Source organism: Alosa alosa, chromosome 21 (assembly GCF_017589495.1).
Source record: "Alosa alosa isolate M-15738 ecotype Scorff River chromosome 21, AALO_Geno_1.1, whole genome shotgun sequence".
Classification (NCBI taxonomy): domain Eukaryota; kingdom Metazoa; phylum Chordata; class Actinopteri; order Clupeiformes; family Clupeidae; genus Alosa; species Alosa alosa.
Window position 1 is genome coordinate 3,075,943 of NC_063209.1, and position 17,661 is coordinate 3,093,603.

Genomic DNA, 17,661 nt, shown 5'->3' on the forward strand with positions numbered 1-17,661 from the left:
GAACATATGAAGAGTTCAGATGCAAAACCCTCTAAATCCGTCTGACCACTTTTCTTTTAAATGAGCATTTAAATTCAGTCTCCTATAGGTTTTTGCCTATAAATCGATATTTCAGACCAGGAAAGGAGTGGTATTTAGTGGGTTTAGAAGTTAAATTATTTGATTAGCGTATACTATGTGTGGAGAGCATCCCCTCACCATCTTTATCTCATTTTTGACATAGGTGGCATTTAGAGGGTTTTGCATCTGAACTCTTCATATATTAATCAATTGGACCTGAAATGTCTTTCCTCGTTGCCATTATTAGAAATCAGCCTTTCTTAAAAGCGTATTGCTGCACAAACATTTTGTGATATACCATGTGAACACCAGGCGCACTATGAATTGCCTAGGCTACATTATATGAATTACCTAGGCTAAACAACGTGAAGATATTTGTTTTCCAACCGTGAACAGGTCATTTTTTTATTTGCTTGATGTTTGGTAGGCTTAGGCTATCCAAGAAAAATGAATAAATGAACCAAAGGCAGGCCTTGTTTTAGGCTAGGTGAACTTGGCTATTAAACGGGAGACTTTCTGTGGCCCATCTGTAATCAATTCTGGGTCTTAAATGTAAGTAGTATGTTTGCCATTTCCGTGCTATTGGTCAGTATGCATTTTCATGTTTGCACTGTACTGATATACTAAAAAATATTTTTTGGACTTTGGCGCGCAATTTTACGCACGGGGTGCACCTTGAAACAGTGTTAACTCAAATTCAACCCTTCCCATAACTTGTAAGATATATTGTGCTTTCTAGTATGACTAGTTTCTTTTAAACTAGTCAGCCAGCCACGGTCATATGACCTATAGTTTGAAGGAAAATTGACTGTGAACCACAAGTGTGAAAGCATGTGTGTAAGCCTATATAAAATGGAGAGTGACGTCACCAGTCGAAATAGCTGTAGCCTACCCCCCGAAGCTCACGGGATAATTCGAACACTGTTCTAGACCAATGTCCAGCACTAACGAGACAGCTGCCCTGGTGGCATCCATGTTCTTCCCAAAAAGACTACAAACCCCAGCGTTTGCGCTAGCAACTCATTCGTAGCCTACATGTCGTACGGGTGGGCGTACAAGACTAATGGAAAGACCCATTAGCTCTGGGGTAGCAAAGATCAAAGTGTGCCGTCTTCACTTAGGCCTACCGAAGATTACAGTATCCACTCGAAGGCAGAGGACAAAACTGTGTGGAGCAAAACGTCTGCATTTCCGATTTTTTCGTCCCTGCGAGAGTTTACCAGTTCCGATAATTCAATATCCCCAGAGCCCGTCTACGGAGAGCCTCGCCACTCTGAATTAAAGGAGAATTCCGGTGTGATATTGACCTAAAGTGTATTGAAACATGATACCGAGTGTGAACGTATGTCTCATAGCCCATCTCGGCTTGTCTCCTGCACTCCAAAACGATAAGTCGAGCAACGAGTAAGAATGAACAACCCCATTCAAAATAATTCAGTGGAAATGCATGGATTCCAGTTTCTTCCAGTAGCAGCAACTGGAATCCATGCATTTCCACTGAATTATTTTTGGAATCTGATCCCTTATCATACCTGTTCATTCTAACTCGTTGTTCTAATTTATCATGACTAAATTCAAGATGGCTGCAAACGCTAAACTTTGTGAAGATACTGTCTGTATAAATCGTCTTGTAAGTAAACTACCAGTGCTTTTTCAAAGTTCTCAATGTCTCGTTTTAAATGTCAGGGCCCTCGGAAGTCAACCAATGAAGTGTGGAGATACATTGAGCCTCGTAAATGGGTGTAAAACAGTGATTTATTTGCATGGCTAGCCTGATGCCGAAGCACCACTATTGGAAAAAGCTGTTGGTAGCATCGGCTAACTAGCGCCAGATTTTGGAGTGCAGGGGACAAGCCGAGATGGGCTATGAGAGTAGAGTTCCACTGGGGGCGATCGCCATGAGTGCAGAATGAATGGGAGTCAATGGAGCTAAAATTGTCTCTTTCACCTGATTGTCGTTGACAAATCTCAGATTTGATTGTAGTTTCTATAACTTCAACATGGGTTATAGGTCAAAAGTTGAATGAACGAGTACTTATGTCCTTTTGATTTCTTACAGGTTGGGTCGTTGTTGCACATAACACGCTAACATTGTGCTAATGAATGACGTCATTGACACATTTGAAAGGCTTTTAAGAACAATTAAGTGACTTTAAAAAATATAATACTCAACCAAGTGTATTTTCTTTGGCTCCCCTTTCGAATACAATACTCAAATTACTTGAAAAAAAATTATATCCCGAGAAAAGTGGATGTTGAGGGGTACAGCTCCATAGACCTCCATGCATTCTGCACTCGTGGACGAGCCCTCATGTGGAACCACAGAAGGAACTGCAACCAGTTCAGAAACCGGAAGTTTTCCGAGAGTGGCAGTTCTCCCCTTATTAGACATTCTCTGATATCCCCATGTTATTTTCCCATAGAAAAAAATCTCAAGATAGGCTTACCGGATCTCCTTATTTGGGCAAAGGTGGTAGCCTTTTTCAGAGCCCGTTTATGGAGAGCCGGTAGCCTAGAAATCTAGACGCGCCCCTAGCGGCCGCAAATTACATTTGCTGCCAGGGCTAGTCTAGCAACTCTCCGCTGGCTTGTGAGCTCCAGAAATCGAAACTTAATCAGGCCAATGAAATCGCGTGTATAGAGTCGTTAGGGTGGGCTTAACATAATGATTGATGGCAGAGTTGCAATGGTTTGGCTTGAATTCCCTGCTACTTGAAAACAAATAAGATGGATGTTGCTGCTGGCTTAACAGTGTGACACGAAGTTAAGCTTTTATTAAGTAGGCAAACGTTTGAACTAGCCAACTAGCTTCGCTGGTGGGAAACGATGGGACTCATAAGCTGCCGCTGTCCTATTGCGTGCAGAGGGAATTTGAAAGACAACTGATTATCCCGCCCCTCGGACTGAGCACTGCGAACGGTGAGTGCCCAGACCCTACATTTTAATGTGGGTCTGGCTCGTCAGGCTAGAGAGCCGGATCACTCCCTATTAACTCCATTGTACCTACAATATGTTGCAGTTCCGCTAGGGGCAATCACGAATAAGTGCAAAAACAATGGGGATCTATGGAGCTAGACGGCTAAATTTGTCTCTTTCACCTGGTTGTCGTTGAGAAATTGAAGATTTGATTGTGGTTTCTGCAAGCTCAATAGGTCAAAAGTTGAATAAACGAGTAGTCACGTCCTTTCGATTTCTTACAGGTTGGGTCGTTGTTGCCCACAACACACAGCTTTCTGCTAATGAATGACGTCATCGACACATTTGACAGGCTTTTTAGAACAAATAAGTGACTCAAAAAATATAATACTCAGCGGTTTGTATTTTCTCTGCCCCCTCTTTTGACTGCAACATTCGAATTTCTGGGCAAAAAATTATATCCTGAGAAAAGTGGATTTGAGGGGTACAGCCAAAGTCCTTTTAGGCAAGTCCCTCCACTCGGCGGCCATTTGACAACGCTTTTTGGGCACTCGTCGGGCATCCATTTCGGCAGAAATGCGCGTGCGCAAGGCTTCACGACACCAATCTTGCTCCAGCGGCGAGATCACAACACATGATTGGCACGATGTCTTCACAACACACCATATGATTGGCTCATACATCACATGTCGACGTTTTGCCGGGGAAGGGGTGGGATATCTGTAGACAACGGCCATATTGGCGTGACAAACTAGCCCCATGCATTTCTATGGAGTATTTTTTGAGTGCTGTGTCTCCACATTAGAACGTCTCTGGTACAGCTCCATAGGCCTCCATTAATTCTGCACTTATTCGTGAGCGCCCTCATGTGGAACCAGAAAAGGAACTGCAACCAGTTCAGAAACCGAAAGTTTCCCGAGAGTGGCGGTTCTCCCGTTATTAGACATTCTCTGCCTTATTGTAGGCGAACTTCAGAGGCAGCGGCGCCGGAACGAGTTTGAAAGTGGGGGTGCAAAAAAACAAAACAAAAAAAAAGCTGGTTTCGGGCTGGGTTCCCCGAGACAATTTTGAAAAATCCAGAGGCCAACTATTAACGCACGTTTTCACGTGGGATATTACGATATAAGATAGTCTAATAATAATTAAAAAAAAAGTCTAACAAAAATTGTCATTATGTTAGGTGCGTGGTTAGGTGCTGTGTAGTGATTTCGGGTGGTTTCATTCAAGCTGATTGGACTGCAAGTAGCGTCTTTTTACGCACAGAGTGATTTAGTCTAGGCTACAAGTTCTAAATGGATAATCAGCTAAAATAAACTGCGCCTGATATTGACAGACACAGACACACCAGCATAACCTGAATTTCCATTCAAGGAATAAAAGAGGTAGTCTGTAGCCTACAATAATAATGATCACAATCTCCATTTTCTGTCCTGTGCACGCAGCCAAGCCTTGTCAATGACTGTGATGAAAAGATCTGCACGTAACCTAGCCTACTTTCTACATTTTGAAGGTTAGCGTAAAAGGTCCCCCGGTAACCTGTCACTGTTTATCCCCGTAAGAAAACGACACTAGAATTAGTTACCCAACTGTACCTGTTCCCTTTGTGTTTGACTGTAATCATGTTATACATTAATTAGTGATTAAAAATGACCTTTCTGCGCTCCATATCTGTAACACGAACTGATCTGACTTAACCCGAGTTTCCGTGTAAGCCTGTGTTTGCATGATTCTCTACAACGTTTTACTGCATTGCCATGTAAAGGCAAAAAAGGTGTTTCTTTGTCGAACAAATTGGGATGCAATGTGAGCCTTGAATTGAATGCCATGCAGGAATTTGCTAGGATCTCAAAACCGGATTATGAACATTCTTTGCCATAGAGAAACACACGATAGCGTTGGATTATAAACATGCTTTGCCACAAAAACAGAGAAAAAGGTGAGGTAAGTCGAGCTATATGAAGTTATTATTTTGCTGTCACTTCGTCTGTTTTATAACCCAGAAGGATGTACTTGGTATCAAATGATAGCTCTGTGTCTCCTCTTTCATCCGACATGCGTGGCATATCTATCCGATGACAGGTCCGCGATTCAAACGAGAGTAATGGGTGTGCAGTTGGTTTTTGTACATGACGTTATTATTTTGCAGTCAGTTCGTCTGTTTTCATAAGCCAGAAGGATCGACATACTTGGTACCAATGGGTAGCCCTGTATCTCCTCTTTCATCTGATATGCTTGCCATATCTATGCGTTCACGGGTTTGCAAGTAATTCAAACGAGAGTAATGGGTGCGCAGGTGAACGCAGAGACTGTAAATATGATGCAATTTGATTTAATTTCATGATTTTTTTTTATCTTCATACTTTAACGTACAGACAAGTGCGTGATCTCGTTGGAAAGCCCCACTTCTGCTCTGTCACGCAATTAAGGCTTCTCGCTGCTAGGAACAGTTGCGGAGCAATGTAACAGAGAAGAAAGGGTGTGTTCGCACCCCCTGCACCGGTGCTTCCGGCGCGCTTGTTCAGAGGTCTATGGCAAGTGTCATAACAAAAGGTGTGAATTATTATGTAAATAGAATATTTCAGTCTTTTAATTTTTTATACATTTACAAAACACTCCAAACACTTGCTTTCTTGTGGGGTGTTGGAGTATTGTGTGTAGATTGATGAGAAAAACTACATAATTGAATCCATTTCAAGATGAGTCTGAAACATAACAAAATGTGGAAAAAGTGAAGCGCTATGTCGTATGCTCATATTTCTTTGGAATTGAGTAAACAACTGCATTTACCTTTACAATATTGTTACACTTCTGAAACTATTTGGTAACTATTTGGTAAGAGTTTTATGCACCAATTTAAGTTTAATTTCGCTGTTAGTTATGCCCCCGCTAAAAGTCTTAAGTCAATTAACCTTTCCCAGAACAACTCTCAATCAGATCTGCGTGCTAACCATAGGCTGTAAAAAAATATATGCTGCTAACCGATGTTAAGTTACAGTTACAGTGGAGCACCATACAATCTTTGCTCCACCCTCCGGAAAGCCAACGTGACCGTGATTGGTCATCGGCTGACACAGTTTAAAATGCAGTTCTGCCAGTGGTGGTCAGCCAAACAAGGGTCTCGATTTCAGTGAAGTAGCTTGTCCGACAGTGTAGTGGTTGGGAATAAGCGGTTTAAAGAATTGTAGGTTAGTTTATGTAGGTTATCTTATGTATTCGCGATCACATAAAGGCTGCTAGAATAATGGCAACAGTTAAAAAAGATGATAGATTGACAAACTCGCAGGGGTTTCTCTGTGTTGGTTTTGCTGGGATTTTCAGCAAAACTGTTACTTCCCCTTTGGAGGTGGTAAAAATTGTAAGCCAAGTAGGTACATTTCATAGCAAAAGAGGCTTTATTCACAGCTTTTTGCTAATCTACCAGAATGAAGGTCTACGTGCGTTTTGGAAGGGTAATGTGGTTTCCTGTCTTCGACTGTTTCCTTACAGTGCAATTCATCTGGCAACTTACAAAAAGTAAGTATCATAACGCTACATTAGAAGAACATCCAAATGGTTTAACACAGGTTGACAGTTAGTCAATGTGTGTGGTCATATACCTCCAAGATTAACTGCATGCCGTATTCACTTATGCTAACAAAACTAGCGATAGCTTACGATAATTATAGACTGTTTGTCAACATTAGAACAATGTCCAACGTGTTGTTTTGCTAACTTAGCTAGCTATGGCTAGTTAGCTCGCTATTGTCTCGGCTATTGCTCCTGTAGCGAGTTGTATTCGTTCTTAGTTACACAGCGGGACATGTCACGGTAAATTCGGCTTCTATTATTATGTGCATGTATGTTAATATTTGGACGCGACATGGATAATCGCGTAACATTACCGTTAGCAGCTACCTTTAACGTTACCGTTGTTGGGTGAGTAGCTGCTAGCATTACGATGACGTTATCGTTACTAAAAAGGTAGCTTGTCGTCTGTTTTACAGTTTTTTTAATAGTTTGGAACATTATGTATCAGAACTCGTTTATTGCGAAACAGCTTTACATTTGTTTAAAACTTTATACTGCCCCTCAACTTCCTGGCAGGTTAGGAATTTATTTATTATAGTTCGTCGGCAAGATAGCGTTTACTTCCGTGCTCAAGTTTACCATCGTTCATATGACGACGGAGTCACGCTTTACATTTCGCCCAATCAGAATCCTCAGAGTGTCACCACATAATCTGGTGAGGCGAGCCTCCAAGATTTTTTGTAGGTTTAATACATATTAACATTACAACCTGAGAATGTGTCGCATAGATATATATCTACGACGTGGCATGTCAGCTTCCCACTTGCACACTTACTGGCTTCTGGAAATGAACTCTCCTCCCATGTGTGTAAACTAAAAAGGACCGAGGAGTGTTCCGAAACCTTTGAAATGTCACGTGGCTTGGCACATGTGTTTACAAATTAGCCCCCTGCCTCGTGAATGTTCTGTACAGTATGTACCCGGAGTCTTGGAGTGTGCCCTTTGCCTGTCGCTACATAAACAAATGTGTAAAATATCAAAACATATCAACAACTTGTAACATTGGTTAACATATTGATAGTTGGCCTAAAACTATTAGGCTGACTGGATACAATTTACCCAGTGTTCATTCAGTGTTCAATTTACCCAGTGTTCATGCATTACCTGTTTCAAGGCTTTAATTGCAGTATTTGTCCATTAAGCCTACATTATTTTTTTCCTGTGTGATGCATAGAATGTACAGAAATGTCGTAAAACATTTTCTCTTGATCTATGATACACAATGGTATGGAATGTATATATGTAGTATGGATTGTAAGAATTACATTTTGTTTTAACCATTTCATATGTTTGCAGGATTGTCCACCAGCATATGGATGGTTTGGGCCATATATCACAGTGGCAAGCCATAGTGGCTGGAGGCCTAGCAGGAATAACTGCTGCACTCACCACATACCCACTGGAAGTGGTAGAAACACGCCTCATTGCCCAGAACTGCAGGCAGTCTACCTACAGGGGTGTGCTGCACACCATGTCCAACATCTACCACAAAGAGGGGCTCCTGGCTCTCTACAGGGGATTCTCTCTCACTGTGATTGGTATGTTCCCATTCGTCTAATGAGAAAATGTATAAGATGTGTAAGATTGTCCACACAATATGAACAACTGATTACATTTGGTTTCTGTTGTGACAGGTGCCGTTCCATTCTCTATTGGCTGCTATGCAGTCTACATGAACCTGGATAAGTTGTGGCAGGAACCACACTTTCGCTTCTCTTCTCTGCAGAACTTCATTAATGGTTGCCTAGCAGCAGGAGTAGCCCAGACTCTGTCGTTCCCCTTTGAGACGGTGAAACGAAAAATGCAGGTGTGGGAACATTTTTGTCACTCTTGATTACATTTATTTAAATTGTTAATGCTAAAATAAATCGTGAGGTTTTTTAAATAATTTTATTTATTTTGACAGTTTTTATGAAGTACTATGACTGTAGATAAACTTGACATTGTACAGTGTTTTCACTGTAATTCAAGTGAGTAGAAACAACAGTGATATAATAAAGATATCGCTATGTAATGATTATAACATCTCACTGCATGGTTCTCCTTGCTCCTGTGATTTTACCAATGGTGCAGTAAATATTTTGTCCATGAGGTGGCACAAGTTATTAACAACTGAACAACAATAACTCAAGTATGCAACAGGTAGTTGTGGAGTTACTGAAAGGCTATGCAAGAATAAGAACTATTCGTTTGTTTATCATTTTTATGAGGGAAAAGGTGATCACATAAGACACAGCAGACTAATTAACTTCATGGCTTTAGTAGAAGACGGGTTTATTCTTTGAGTACATTAACTGTGGACAAAGAACTAGAGGACATGTTCTATTATTAGGGACCACAAGGTGTTGTGGCAGCTGAGAATGTAGACACTGTTCAGGGTCTGCCTGGCCATAGATAAGGTCTCCAAAGATAGGCTGGTGAATATCACACAACAAATTGAAAATGCCCCACGGTTTTCGGGGATACTCTGATTGTATGGGCAAAGGTTCTGACTGCCTTTGTTCACCAAGCTTTATCAAAACAGTCTTTCAGTATACAGCATGACTTTGAATTGAGATGCAGAGGTGTGTAATCATTTGTGCAGTTAGGCCCAAAAGATCAAATCATGCAAATCATGCAGCCATTATGGGGCAAACATGACTGTAGAAACTGGCCCCACCCTGCAGGCACCACAGAGGGATTTTAAAGAAGCCTAAAGCAAGGGAGCAGCTCTTGTCTGTCCTTAAACAAAAGCTGTGAGGAGACTGCCCATGGTTTTCGACAGTCCTTCCCTTTAAGAGCCGGGAGGGCCTTGTGACTTGTTGTGTGTTGGGGTGGGGGATGGTCAGAAGCAAAGTTTCCTGTCACGCTTGTGAATGCATTGACTGCATTGACATTGCAGAGGGTACAAAGTGGAGGGTAAACTCTAACACTGGTAGACTTCTTCCATGCCTTCGCTAAAAAGCACTTATGGCAAAGAGAAGTAAATAGGAGCAAGGGAGCCACATTGCTCTACACATGACTCATGTGATAATACTTGTCTGTAATTGGTTAAGTATGAGTCCGTGCACTGCATTCAATTTGTGCCACTGCCGACTTGCTACTTCCCACAACAGAATCAAGACCATGTTTATTTTCTGAATCGTGACAATCTCCCAGCACAATTACTCCAAAGCAATGGGACAATATACCAAGGGAGAATGTGAATATGATTTTGAATCTGAATTGAATTTTGACTGATTAATCACATTAAAAAAAGATTTACAGTAACTGATGTCTTTAAATGTCTTTCAGGCTCAGAGTTCTCACCTGCCGCATTATGGTGGGGTTGATGTCCACTTCAGTGGGATGTTGGATTGTTTCCGACAGGTCATCAAAACCAAGGGCATTCTAACCTTGTGGAGTGGTCTTACAGCCAACATGGTGAAGGTAGGATGTGTCTTATATTATGTTTGTGTCATTGTTTTTGTGTGTGTTTGGACTAATGTGTTTTGTGAATTGATTTGAATCACATTGGAACATCTAAGGACGAGTACACATTTCTTATTAAATCATTAAATAAGCTTATATCATTTGGATGTGTTTGTGTTGACATATTGTTAAAATTAAGGTCTGGCTGTGAGTAAAGTAAAGTAATGTTCCATGAGCTAAAACTGGCATGATTTTATCTATTTAGACTGGATTGAATTGATGGGGCTTGATCTGTGTTATGAAAGAATAAAAGTGTTAATTAGGATTGTAATCAAAATAATAGCATGTTATCAATAGCTTGCTCAGTTTTTCAGTGGATTTGCTTCACAACCGGCAGCACTTTCCCTTACACATTTGTAGTTGCAACTAGATGCAACCTGCATGTCCCTAAATGTTGTATTTGGTTTTGTATGTCTAGTAGATCATAACATGTTTTTGTGTTTCCTTCACAGATTGTTCCCTATTTTGGCCTACTCTTTACCTGCTTTGAGATGTGCAAACAGGTTTGCCTATACCGCAATGGTTACATTGTGTCCCCCCTGAGTTACAAGCTGAAACCAGGTGTGGATCAGAGTTTGGGCCCTTATGAATTGCAGGAGGTCAAACGCTACCTCAGAAACAGGAAGTTTCAGCCACAGAACTCTTCCATGGGAAACCGTTGGTGAGGTGAAGCCTCAAACTTTAAGGATAAGTTTGCTGCTCAGTCATCATCCATAGACTTTCCTGATTTTTAAAATGCAGAAGTCTTCTTGAATTCTGATGTTTTGAATGACGTTGTTTCTAGGTTGGTTTTACTGCCTAGCACTGCGGATGTTTTTGGTGTATCACCAGCAATATGTCTGGTTACAACAGATCTTGTAATTTCTATGTTTTATGTACTATTGTCAATATGAAATGCTGGCAGTCAAAGATTTGCACAGGCAGAAATAATGTATTAATACCTCAAAATGTGTTTAATGTGATTGCACATGAAAATGTTATCAGAATTGTCCGGCTACAACAGTGGCCATATGGCTGGAGTAAAGACAGTTTTTAAAGGACATTTTAGTGGACAACATGCAGGAAATGTGAATGACTATTTTTGATTGATCCATGGGGTTGGGTCAATGCTTCTCTTTAAAATATCCTTAATGTGTTTGTCCTCCAAGTGGCAAGGTGCCTTGCCACTTACGTATTACTTTTTTTTCTTTTCACATCATGGTATTTTCATTACCAATGTATTATAGATGCATCTGAGGACACACTACCCAGATAGCAAATGTTGTTATCACAGTGTGTTGGATCTAGCTGTGTTCTGATGTAAATCTTTGCGTATCCACACCAGATCAATGTAGATCCATAACAGACAATGCTGTTAGCTGTTAGTTAGATCCTACCACAAAAACAAACCTATATACAGTAATGACACTGTGCCCTCATGTTGCACTCCATTACCGCATGGTATTTATGTGGATATTTAATAATTTAAAATGAATGCAATGCAAGACCATTTTAAAGGTCCCCTGTGTAACGGTTTCAATTGTTAACAAAATCAACATTTCCCATTCATAAATGTGGCCCCATTCATGTTTAATTACCACCACCACCACCAATTCGAAGCATATCTATTGGCTTAGAAATCCTCATTTTACATCAACATAGTGTAGGGGCTACTCTCCATGTACGTGTGCCATTTGAAAATAACGGTGGCCAGCAAGGGACAAATGCGAAATACAGCCGCATACAGTTCAGTCTTTGGCGTCTGCATAGAAAAAACATTAGCTTGGATTCATCTGCAGAATTTCCCTACATTCAACAATGTAAGTTACGAACCCATCTTCTACAAGCCACATGTCTTCCTAAAATTCTGACATTGAAATTGTATTTTCCAACTAAATGAATAAAGAGAAAAAAAACTTTGTTTATGATCCGTCACTGTATCACTTGATCTCTAGACCCAGAGACAGTTGATAAACTAACCTAACGTAGTTTTGCAAGAACTAGTAGACTACCACAAAATTGCTGAATTTGTGTTATTTTCAGGTTAGTTTGCAACAATATACGTTTAACTTAAGTTTAACCAAAGTCCTTGGTTGCTACTTAGCTAGCGAAGATCACTAGTTGCTCTCCATTCACTTTCCATTTACTGTGCTAACGTTTGCTGGCTAGCTCGGTTAACAGGCAAAATTAAACCATTTATTATACTATCCGAAAGAGTGTTTCATTGGCATCACACACAAGCAATGGCAATAAAATAGTATACTGAAAGTTGTTTGTTGGTGCGCACATCCAAGGCAGGTGCTGGACAAAAAGTGCTAGGCTATAAAATGGAAAAAGGGTGGAATGTCTGCACACTTGCTCCCATCAGGATTTTTTTTAATGACTATTCACCAGTGTAACTGTGTGTGTAAGTGTGAATAGTGAATAGTCATTAAAAAACTCCTGATGGGAGCAAGTGTGCAGACATTCCACCCTTTTTCCAATAAAATAGTATACACAATTATATTACTGTTTTGTTATTGCTTATTCAGAGAAAAGTTTATGTTTGGATGCGCCTAGGAGTCCAGAACTAGTGCCAGTTTTCGATGTGCGACGGCTACCGTAGTTCTAAACGAGGCAGCGCTTGCGAGGTTGGTTGCAATATAGTACCTAACTAGCCTGGCGGGCCATCCTATATCATTGAAATGTATAGTCTGGAATCGAACCATTGACCTCGCTTAATCCAAGGGGTGGGCAGAGAATTGTCTTTCAAACTGCCTAGGCATGCAATAGGCCAGCGCTTACGACCATATCCATTATCCGGGTCGGCAAAGCGGCAAATACATCCTTCTTGAAAGGAATGACTTAAGTGCATTGTGTTGCTCAACTTTCAAAGAAAAGCACAAGTCCAACTCCTCCAAAGTTGACCCCAACGCTGATTCAAACAACCGCTCTTCGTTCGCCATAGCCACCTTCCTTGTTGTTCACCGTCGCAGGACTGTCGTTATCCTGTTATGCCCGCCTTAAGACTCTCTAACAAAATAGAGCGCTGTGATTGGATGACGTACACGGCGTCAGCCAATAGAAATCCCTATGGTTTGATACTAGACGTACAGGCTGAGCAAATATATTTGCCGCCGCTAGGGTGCGTCTAGATTTCTAGGCTAGTACCTAACCTCTAGATTGGAGAAATTCTTACACAGGGGGGCTTTAAGTAGGCCTAATCATTGATTATAATGGTAATCACCCACTCTAACCAGAGACTTTCTAATGTGGAGACACAGCACTCAAAAAATACTCCATAGAAATGCATGGGGCTAGTTTGTCACGCCAATATGGCCGTTGTCTACACATATCCCACCCCTTCCTCGGCAAAACGTTGACATGTGAATACATTGAGCCAATCATATGGTGTGTTGTGAAGACATCGTGCCAATCATGTGTTGTGATCTCGCCGCTGGAGCAAGATTGGTGTCGTGAAGCCTTGCGCACTCGCATTTCTGCCGAAATGGATGCCCGACGAGTGCCCAAAAAGCGTTGTCAAATGGCCGCTGAGTGGAGGGACTTGCCTAAAAGGACTTTGCTCTAACTTATTTGTAAAAATGTGTCTATAAAATGTCATATGCATTCAATCAGAGCAGTATTGCTGATGGTAAATATATAATGGGGAGATTAAAATGGGTTTTAAAGTTATTTGTCTTTGTCCTCTGCATTTTGTTGGTTTCATCCCGATGAATATACACCCTTCTCACACAAACGTTGCCACACTAAAGACATGCCAGTCACAGACCATTTCTTTTCCACTTGTCTGTATACCTTGCATAGTTTGTATGGGTTAAATGTTACATTGCAATATTTACTATAGACTGGATATCTTTGATTTTTAGTTGCAATTACCTGTTTCTGTTGATACAAGCCTTTTGTCACAGATCTTTGACACAACCATAATGCAGTGACAAGTCAAGGACACTCTTGCTATGACCTTCCAGGTCATCTATGGCCGCTGCCTTGCTCTCGTGAAGCCTCTGATACTATACTTCCTTTTGATTTAAGGCGGACTGAGCCTTATCTCTCTAGGGCTCTTCACTAACATTATGACATTAGTTCTATTTGTTTTAATAGAACTTCATAGGAACCACATAAACAATTTGTTTTTAAAACAAAGCGATTCGTGTCTTGTGATGGAAAACATTGTAGTCCAACAGTAAATCTCTATCAGTAATGTGTTTTATACGATTGAGTGGTTACTGAGTTGAACTAAAAACATTTGACGATCAAGTTGTGATAAATTCGTAGGCTTCCCCCACTGACTGTAAAAAATAGGCTTCCCCCCTCCTTTGCCCTCTTTTAGCCCCCACCCATATCAGAGAAACAACCAATAGAAGCCAGAGCTTGAGATCGCGTTTTGTCTCGCGAACTCAGCACTTTTTAAATCAGTACAGAAACTTGTTCATCGGCCATTTCGACTGAGCCGGCAGACCAGCCCAGAGTCGAGGCGGAGGATCATTGCCCTGTTCCGAGTCCGACCTTAATCCGAAATCGCCCGAAAATGAGTACCGACACCATGGTCATGTCCTTCGCCAAGGACTTCTTGGCTGGAGGTATTGCTGCTGCTATCTCCAAAACAGCTGTTGCTCCCATTGAGAGAGTGAAGCTGCTTCTTCAGGTAAGCCGGTAACTTGAGAATCGTGAGTTTGTTAACGTGAGCTAACTAACGTTAGCCAACGTGAAGTTGTGCTAATGGATGGTTTGATTGAAAGGGGAATCTATTGTTTCCCTGTTCTAATCTGTTGACAAATGTATGGTCATACAGTTAGCTATTTGGGTGGTTGAACTATATTGTGGCATTCAGATGATTGTTGCTTGTCTCTGTCATTCAAGTGGGTAGAGGTGATGACTTTGAGGCATGTCGTTTACGGTCGTCTCCGCGTTAGCTATCATAGCTAACGCTAGCGGTCTAGCTAACAAAGTCCACCATTACGTAACGGGCGGTTGATGGCTAATGAATGACGAACTTAGGAATGCTAGTTGGTGACAAACGTCAAAGGAACTGTTAATTCACGATTTGATCCTTTCAATTTCGCATTTTCAGAAACCTTTAAGTGCACTATTTACCGTGGCCGTTAATATTAAATCATGTTAATAATGTTAAATTAACGTTAGCTTGCAGTTAAGTGGGAGTGGTTGGTTTGCCAGCAGGTTCAATTTAAATCCCACTTTCAGCCCAATAATCTTATGTAACTGTTATGACTTCAGTTAACAACGGGCAGACATTTACACTAACCTTAGTTTATTTTGGATTCATTAATGTTTTTGTTGGGAGGGTGAAAGGCAACCAAGTTCAATTAATCTTAAAACCAAGTTGGGAAAGTTGACAAACGTCATGTTTCGTGTTTGATCCAAGAAACCAGACGTGCATACAATATAACGTTAGTAACGTAGTCTGTTGTGAAATGATTGCGTGTGTCTACTGTAAACCACTTTTATCTTAATTTCCTAGTAGCTCTTTGCGTAATGTTCACTATCGGAAGTCAAGCGAACTAGCACACAAATGGCCAAGGTCGTGGGAAGGGGGAGGCCTCGGCCTAGCAAGCTAACACTAGCTGGCTAGCCAACGCGGATGTGGAACTAATTGTTCTTGACGAAAAGAATGTGTGACGTTAATAGTAATATTTGGTCATCTAAAGTCTGGGTATGAGGTTGAACATTTGACGCGTTTTAAGCATGCCCTGTCGCCTAAGGTTTCCACCTTTATCATTTAACTTTGACGATGTAATCTAATCTCATTGTCTGGGTAGAAGGATGCTGCTAATGCTAGCTTGCATTTGGCTAATGGTAATGATTATCGTTAGCCAGATATGTTTGCTGTCCTCTAAGCACTGGCTTACTTCGCAGTACAGCGTGTTAAAATTTGATTTAGTCGAGGATGTCCCTTTGTTTCTCGCCGTTTTAGTTCAAATAGCTTATTGACCCGGTTGGATTGCGACGCCCTTGTCTGGAGCTGGAGGGTTGACCTCCATCTTGAGATTGCAGGTGAAGTTGTGGGACTTCAGATAGCTTGGCTAGCTACCGGTTAGTTAGCCAACTAATAGTGTGCCTAAATTGTTTGACAGTAAAAGATGAGAAACTGCTATGGCTGCATTGGTCAACATGCGTCTTTAAATTGCTCCTTGTCTTGTATATGTTTGTCTATGCCTTCTCTGACTTACTGTTGGTTTACAGGTGCAACATGCAAGCAAACAGATCACCGCTGACATGCAGTACAAGGGCATCATGGACTGTGTGACCCGTATCCCCAAGGAACAGGGCTTCTTGTCCTTCTGGAGAGGTAACCTTGCCAACGTCATCAGATACTTCCCCACTCAGGCCCTCAACTTTGCCTTCAAGGACAAGTACAAGAAGATCTTCCTTGATGGTGTTGACAAGCGCACCCAGTTCTGGAGATACTTTGCTGGTAACCTGGCATCTGGTGGTGCTGCTGGAGCCACCTCCCTGTGCTTCGTCTACCCCCTCGACTTTGCCAGAACCCGTCTTGCCGCTGATGTTGGTAAGGCCGGAGCTGAGAGAGAGTTCTCTGGCTTGGGCAACTGCCTGGCGAAGATCTTCAAATCAGATGGCCTGAAGGGTCTGTACCAGGGCTTCAATGTCTCTGTTCAGGGCATTATCATCTACAGAGCAGCCTACTTTGGCATTTACGACACCGCTAAGGGTAAGTTTTCCTTTATTCTTTTTATTACAATTTACATTTTTAATTTATTATTTTCTTTAATGTTCTATTCCTCTCCTTGCAGGTATGCTGCCCGATCCTAAGAACACTCACATTGTGGTCAGTTGGGCAATTGCTCAGACTGTAACTGCTGTTGCTGGTCTTACATCCTATCCCTTCGACACCGTTCGTCGTCGTATGATGATGCAGTCCGGACGCAAAGGAGGTACTTGACTTAAATTCTCTTGGCATTGGCATAATTTGTGCTGTTGGGGGACACGTGAACTCAATCATGCTTTTTTTGCATTGCAGCTGATATCATGTACACTGGCACAATCGACTGCTGGAAGAAGATTTCACGTGATGAGGGTGGCAAGGCCTTCTTCAAGGGAGCTTGGTCCAATGTTCTGCGAGGCATGGGCGGTGCCTTCGTACTGGTCTTGTATGATGAGTTGAAGAAAGTCCTCTAAACCTTTTCTATGTCCACCATAAATGTTGTGAGGTGTCTGTAACATATCTTGTACATTTGGAAGGACTGTCAAATTCCGCCTTATTTATAGGGACCAACTAGTATGTTTACTAGTTGTACTGGGGGAATTGGTTTTTCTGTCATTCTGGCCCCTTTTTCTTTTCTGTTTGGTTCCCCATTCACATTGTCATTCCCAGGATTAAGCAACCATACCGGGTATTGAAATCAGTCATCCAGCCGGTCTGTTTTTAGTCATCACTTTAATAAAGACAACCTACTGAACCTACTTAAGTCTTGCCCTTGATTTGTGTTTTGGCTAGACTTTAATGTGGTTTGTGGCACAACTGATCTTTAAAAGGAGTAGTCTAGTGCTTGACCATTGACATTACTGCACAAGCCAGTGTCACTTCCTAAGGTGAAACTCCAAACCTTGGTTGCCCTCCAAAATTGTAGTTGGTATTCAGCCAAAGACAGCTGTGAGATCTTCACCCAGGCAGGGTGTAATCCATCCAGGTCTGTGGACATTGAACGTCAT

The 17,661-nt window shown here is 41.5% G+C and overlaps 2 protein-coding genes across 2 annotated transcripts; both read left to right on the forward strand.

The window, feature by feature from the left end:
* Positions 1-6,063: 6,063 nt before the first annotated feature.
* On the forward strand, positions 6,064-11,900 carry slc25a43 (solute carrier family 25 member 43). Its single transcript, XM_048231078.1, has 5 exons — positions 6,064-6,489; positions 7,840-8,081; positions 8,178-8,350; positions 9,817-9,951; positions 10,446-11,900. The coding sequence occupies exons 1-5, from the start codon at positions 6,218-6,220 to the stop codon at positions 10,656-10,658; spliced, it is 1,035 nt and encodes a 344-aa protein (XP_048087035.1). The 5' UTR covers positions 6,064-6,217; the 3' UTR covers positions 10,659-11,900.
* A 2,496-nt stretch (positions 11,901-14,396) lies between these two features.
* Positions 14,397-17,412, forward strand: slc25a5 (solute carrier family 25 member 5). Its single transcript, XM_048231079.1, has 4 exons — positions 14,397-14,617; positions 16,174-16,660; positions 16,743-16,883; positions 16,970-17,412. The coding sequence occupies exons 1-4, from the start codon at positions 14,501-14,503 to the stop codon at positions 17,125-17,127; spliced, it is 903 nt and encodes a 300-aa protein (XP_048087036.1). The 5' UTR covers positions 14,397-14,500; the 3' UTR covers positions 17,128-17,412.
* Positions 17,413-17,661: the final 249 nt, after the last annotated feature.